Here is a 7066-nt window from a genome sequence, read left to right on the forward strand (position 1 = left end):
GTATTTTAAGTCCTGCCATACCACACACAACCTTGAAATATGGTAAAATCCCTCCAGGCACTTTCATAATCTTCACTAGCAAGAAGCAGACAGAAATTTGGTTTAATTTCCACTATTAAAAAAGAAAAGAAAGAAATTGAAATCTAGTGGTCGACAATAGGGAAATGGTTAAAAGAAAATCTTTGGGGGTGCCTGGGTGGTTCAGTCAGGTAAATATCCGACTCTTGATCTCAGTTCGGTCACGATCTCAGGGCCATGAGTTCAAGCCCCATGTTTGACAAAAAAAAAAAAAAAAAAAAAAAATCATAGTACATCCTTACAATGTAACATTATACAGTCACCAGAATATTATGTTTTTAAGAATTTTAAATGATGTAGTTCTTTCAGAAGGTAAGTTCTGAGTGATAGCTTTATTTTCATTTCATTTATGTATGATTTTTTGTTTTTATTTTTTCTTTATTTTCTGCATTTTTTGCAAATTTTCTGAGAATCAAGAAAACCTATTATAAAAAGATGAAAATTAAGGTATTTAAACATTGGAATATATATTAATAAAGATTCATGATAAATAGCAAATCACATATAAACAATTTTTTTTAAAGATCTTATTTATTTATTTATTTGAGAGAGAGAGAAAGAGCACAAGCAGGGGGAAGGGCAAGGGAGAAGCAGGCTCCCTTCTAAGCAGGGAGCCCACCATAGGGCTGGATCCTGAGGTCTGGGATCATGACCTGAGTCAAAGGCAGACTGCTCAACCAACTGAGCCACCCAGGCGCCCCATAAACAATTATTTAATAACATTTAATGTGTACTTTCTTTGATTTTATAAAAAGGCATTTATATTCAAACAAATGAATGGCAAAGCCATTCTAATTTGCATTTCCAAATGCATTCCCTGAACAACTGAGTAAGGTACCACTGACAATTTCATAGCAGTTCATTTAAGTCCTGGAAAAGTTCTTTAGTGTAGATCCTTCAATTCTGGACTTGCAAAGCTTCAGTGTGGGTAGTAAGAATGGCAAAGATCACATCTACTACATCTCAAACAGGAAGCAAAATGTAAGAATTCTATCTCACTACACATTCCTTGGCTCAAATAATTGATAAAAGACCCTGCAATTGGTGCATGTGGTTGATTATGTTGTGATCATAAATCTGATCACCACCTGTTTTGCAAAACAGTGAACAGTAAATATAATTCTATGGATGTGATTCTAAAAATAGTTTACACCTACTTGAATCTTTTTGGAAAATTTTACCAAACAGAATCATCTTCAGCGCTTTTCTGAACCAGGGATAGAAAAATGCATAAACCATTGGATTGAGAGTAGAGTTCAAGTAGCCAAACCAAATCAGTGCGTCATTCAAGGTGGGTGGAATACTATAGTCCAGGAAAGGATCCATGACCATGCAGACAAAGAAAGGACACCAGCATATTAGGAAAACTCCCATCACAATCCCTAAAGTCTTGGCAGCTTTCCTTTCGTTGCTTTGTGACATTCCATTTTTTTCTTCCAATCCAGTTTGAAACTTCTGATTTGCATCATGAATTGATCTTGCCTGTCCCTGAGCTATGAAATATATTCTGGAATAGACACACAGCATAATAGACCCTGGTATGTAGAAAGAAGTCATAAAGGCGAGTACCCCAGATGTTTTGCTAAAGAAGACAGAGCAACCCCCTATGCAGTGAATGTATTTGTAATACATCTCTTCAGCTCCTTTGACATTTAGCTCCAGAAAAATCATTCCAAATGCAAAAAGAGCAGGGACACTCCAACTGATGAAAATCATCACAAAGATAACCAACATACTGATCTTGGCTTTGTATCTCAGTGGATCGCACACAGCATAGTAGCGGTCAATAGAAATGAAGGACAAGTGGAAAATGGATGCTGAGCTCAGCATAATGTCAGCACTGGTGTGAATTTTACAGAAGACTTCTCCAAAGTACCAGCCATGCTCAACAGATCGGACCATGCTGTAAGGCATGACCAGGCACCCCAGCAGAAAGTCCACGGTGGCCATGGAATGAATGAGCCAATTAGTTGGCGTATGAAGGTGCTTGAAGTGTGATATGGAAATAATGACTATCAGATTGCCAATGAGTGTGGTCAGAATTACGAGTACCATTAAACTATACAGGGAAGCACGAACATCATTGGATCTGCTGCTTTTCACACAGGAAACATTAATTATATTGTGGCAAAAAGACATCGTTCCTGAGGGCTGTCCACCAGTTTATTTTCTCCTTTGTGTGTTGAGGAATCTTTCTTCGAAATCCATAATCACCTTAGAGTTCCTTCTTTTATTTCTGTATTCCTATTCCAGAAACCCAGGAGGAAAAAAAAGAGAGGGAGAGAATCATTGTCAATTTGATTCCTTTCATTTCTAACACACTTACTCTTACTTCTTGCTGAAAAATAGTTATTTTAGAAAGAGTTTTATTCCTAAGTTTAATTCCATAGGTCAGTTCAATAACTTTTTTTAACATCTCCTCAATGTTAGATACTGTGCTAGAAATGAAAAATTATTAGTTTGAAATATATGAAACTGCCACTTTTTCAGTTAGAGAAGGTCAAATGATGAATTTTTCATATGCATCCATCTGTGGAAATAGTCTTTGCTCAAAGGAAAGCTTTGTGGGGAAAGTTTATATTCTAAAGAGTATTATAAATTGCCAGAAATTTTAGAATTAAAATATGTTCGAGAGAAAAAGTGAAATATTGTAAACAAGTAATATCCACTGTTGCTTTTGCACTTGGTAACATATAAGATATTTCTTATTTTGTAATTAACTGTAACAGAAAGAAGCTTTCATACCTTTACTTCCAGTTTGCAAAGAACTTATATATACATTCCAAGCATTATTTCATTTAACACTTTTGCATCTATGATATAAACACTATTTCTTATAAGGAAGACAAGACATGTTTTGTTAGTATAATTATACTGGTAAGAAATTGAGTCTTCGTTCCTGAAACCATTAAAGCTGGAATATGACCTGAAGTCTCAATTACTAGTACAGTTTCTTTTTTACTAATCCACATTTTCTTTCCACGGCAGAAAGAATCAATTCAGATAAATTATTTTCAAGAACATTAAACCTTGAACTTTCATGTGAGAACATAGGATGTCTTGAAAAGTGGCACCTACTAGTGAAGTGTGGTATTGTGGTCCGGATCATTAAGGATTTTAAATGTACAGACCAAAGTCTGTGGTAAGACATGTGGCACAGGGAAAAGATGGCCCATGTGAGAACCCAGGGAACATGACCTTTGGTGTGGCCTGCGGGCATGGCAGTGGAGCTCTTTTTTTTTTTTTTTTTCTTGAAGCTCTGAAACCCATTAAAAATTTTTTTTATGCAATCCCAATTTTAAAACAAAAGCAAAATCTTGTTAAAACAGAGATGGCACCTTCTTCTTCCTCTTGCTCATTAAAGAATCCAAGGCTCCATGAAAGCTAGTTTAAAAATATCCCTTTGGGGGAGCCTGGGTGACACAGTCAGTTAAGTGTAAGCCTCTTGATTTAGGCTCAGGTCAGGACCTCAGGGTCATTATTCTGAGACCCTCTCCCCCCCCACCCAAGTCTGCTTCTCTCCTTCTCCCTCCTCCTCTGTTCCTTCCCCCACGGGAGTGTGCATTCTCTCTCTCTTTCTCTCTCTAAAAATAAATAAATAAATCTTTTTAAAAATATCCCCTTGTTTCTGTATGATTCTGTAATTCTCAACTAAATTCTGGAATTTTCAATATATTTTGAAATATATATACATATATATGGTATGTATATGAAGAGAGGGAGAGAGAGAATTTGGAAGAATGCCAATTTCTGACAGTCAATCAACAACCTGCACTATGTTGAAATGCTAGAAAATAGCAACAAGTCTTAGAATATTCCAGGAGTCTGCCTTCCTTTTCATTTCCTCCCATCCCCTCTGGACTGACAGTTTAGATCAAGACTAAGTAGAAATCTAAATGTATCCATAACTGGAACTGCAGCAATAAAAATGAATAAAATATTTAGGTACTAAAATGCATATTTTAATAAATTTAAAACACCTCTCCTCCAATCCCTTCAAATATTAGTACTCTTCCATAAAAATAGTAACTTCCTCAAAAAGAATTATTTTTAAATCCACATCTTCCGATGATCCCCTTATAGTTCCCCTTTATGAGAAAGGAAAGCAAAACAAAACTTCTTTGAAAGTCATTTACACTCTTTGTCTTTCATTCTTCTATTAACCTTTTGAATACTCTCTAAGGAGCCTTTTATTGTCAACACTCCAACAAACAGGTTTTTTTTTTTCAGCTAAGACAGCAGAAGAGATGATTTTTTGTACGTATGTTACATTTAGCCACAAATGAAAACAAAGTTAGTCCAGAAAGTCATAGGTCCAGGGCAAAGGACCAAAAGGGACTTTTTGGGTATGAGTGAGGTGGGTCTCGCAAAGGTGGTCATTGTGATCAGATGGAGAGGCATATTCTGGATCCACTGGATCAAGTTCTAGAAAGTAGGCATGCAGTCCAAAAATTGGTACTAGCGTCGCTGGCCTCTGGCTTTCCTTATTTCTGCTCCTGTGGCTTCCGCGGGTATACAAGCCAGCACTTTACTTGGACCTCGGCTCCATCTTCCTTCCTTTACCCTTCAGCCTGTGCATGTGCTGCTTCCTCTCATGGCTCAGACGTTTCCAAGAAGGTGGCACCAAGGCCAAGAGCTCAAAACAGTTTTTTAATCTTGTTGTCCTAGGTTACTAAACCAGTGCTGAATTCTCAGGTTTCTTCTTGCTTGACCTCCTAGATACTTCTTGAAACAATTCCTTCCCTTGCAGCTCTAAATGCAATGGCTACTCTTTTCAGTTTCCATTGCTAGTTCTTCCTCAACTCACTTGCCCTGAGGCTACTCCTTGGTTCTCTTCTCTACTTACATCCACTCCCAGGTGATTTCTCACAGTCCCCTGGCTTTAAGCTAATCTTTATGAATAACTCCAGCCATGATGTCCCCTCACCCGGCACTCTGGACAAACATTTCCAGCTGTCTGGAGAATATCACCACTTACCATGTCTAAAGCCTCCAATCTTCTCCACAACATGTGTCCAGCTCCTCTTCCTTCCTACACGTCTCAAAAATGGCAACACCGTTCTTGAAAATCCTCAGTCCTAAACCTTGAAGTAATTATTGACTATTCTTTCTCACACTCAATAATATAGCCAATCCATCAGTAAGTATCTTGACACTTCATTGAAAATATATCCATAATTGGACCAGTTCTCATGGTCCCAGCCACCAACCACTGTCAAATTAGTAGCCTCACCGCTTCTTTTCTTTTTTCCCTTCCTTTCTAGTTTAATTCTAAAGTCTTGACTTGAGTACATAGTTTCAAAGCCAAGGAGTGGATTGGATCCCTCCTCACGATTCTTTCACAAAAGGTAAAGAACATGAATGAATTCTGTGGACGGTGTGGAAAGTATGTTCAACAGACGATGTTAAGCAAAGGAGAAATTCGTTCTGTTTGCCAGCAGTTGTATTAATGAATTATAAAGTCAAAGGAAAAAAGGCCCATGGGGCCCCTTGAAAAGGTAATCATGGAGTACAAAGGAAAAAGTCATAGCCTTTTTTTTTTTTTAAGGAAGAATTGTCTTCTATTAATATCTCATTTTCAAATTACAGATACAGACTTGCCAGAGAATAATTATTTGTATTTTGCCCAGCATCAATCTGCAAAAAGTTTCCAAACATAGGTGCATTTCTTGTTTAATTTCCCAAAATAAAGGCTTTCTATCTGAAAGTATTTACATTCCTAGCTCTCTAAACATTAAGAAACAAAGGACAAAAAATGATCTCCCAGCTTCTGAAGAATCCATTTAGTTACATGAAGTATATTCTTTCTCAACACTTTTTCAGATTCAAAAGATATTTACTTCCTAAGAACAGGAGGCTCTTCATTTCAAACCCTTCAGTCTGTTTCCATGGCAACACTGCAGCACTCCTGGGTACCCTGCAGTCGCCTTAGTGGACTGTGGAATTTCTCGATCTTCTTTACGACTCAGGCTTGGTCTGTTCTTTGCACCAAACAAACTAACTCACCTGTTACTTTAATACACGAATTCCCTTCAGAATGCCAGTTTTTGGGAACCCCACGCGCCTTCATAGGGCTGGTGAGGTGGTTTCTCAGCGGTGCTGCTGAACGCCTCCCAGGTCTGGAACTTTGGCATAGCACGCCTGCAGCGGCGCTCGGAGGAAGCGAGGTCGGGGACCTCATGCGTGCCACCTGGCCCACCTCCAAAATCATAGCTTTTTAAATCTCAAGCAGCAATCACTGGTGTCCAGGTGAACAGAACCAGGGAGAGGCAGAAGTGACACTAGCCTCGTTGAGGAATTTCTCTGCCTGTCACAACCCTACAGGAGAAAGTCACCTGAGCTCCGAAGTACATTTAGGGAGACTTCAAGATCTTCTGCCCCTTACCCCAAGGAAACTGGCAGTTATTCAAGGAAAACAACAGTAGAATGCCCTGGAGTTGCAACAGTGCAGAACCTTCTGGTCTGTCCTTACCCAAATGCACAAGCCAGATAGAAATGCAAAAGCAGTTTCTTAGCAGGAAGTGTAGAGCAGTTAAATTCCTGGGGAATTCAAGGCAAAGACCACTTGATACCTTAAAGGAAGCTAAGAATAAACAACTGTCCTTGACCCAGATAAAAGCCAGAATTTCAATGCTTTGTTGGCTTGTTTGGATTTATGTTTTTAAGCGACTTTCTGTTTCTGCTAAATGGTGACATTGTGCTTAGCACAGTATGTGAGATGAGGGATAGAGATATGAAATATTATAACCCAAGATTCCACTTTTTGTTCTACAACTTTCCATAGATATTCTGTACTTGCTTTTATAAGAAAAACTCTGAAGTACATAATACCCTGACTGAACTGAGGGAGGGAATTTAAAAGTAATATGGACCTAGAATTGCAACTAAACTTTGTTTTAACCCAAATATATTATTGTCTTATGATTGTTTTACCGCTCCCAGATAATATTACGTATGGTCCTACGTAAACTAGTCAACTCAAACTTTT

General features: G+C 38.1%; 1 protein-coding gene and 1 pseudogene across 1 annotated transcript; both read right to left on the reverse strand.

Moving 5' to 3' along the window:
- Positions 1–740: 740 nt before the first annotated feature.
- On the reverse strand, positions 741–2309 carry TAAR1 (trace amine associated receptor 1). The gene has a single exon (XM_040627508.1). It carries the CDS (start codon positions 2215–2217, stop codon positions 1201–1203), a length of 1017 nt encoding a protein of 338 aa, XP_040483442.1. The 5' UTR covers positions 2218–2309; the 3' UTR covers positions 741–1200.
- Positions 2310–5953: 3644 nt separating this feature from the next.
- LOC103663393 lies at positions 5954–6212 on the reverse strand (annotated as a pseudogene).
- Positions 6213–7066: the final 854 nt, after the last annotated feature.

Source organism: Ursus maritimus, unplaced genomic scaffold (assembly GCF_017311325.1).
Source record: "Ursus maritimus isolate PB19 unplaced genomic scaffold, ASM1731132v1 scaffold_13, whole genome shotgun sequence".
Lineage (NCBI taxonomy): Eukaryota > Metazoa > Chordata > Mammalia > Carnivora > Ursidae > Ursus > Ursus maritimus.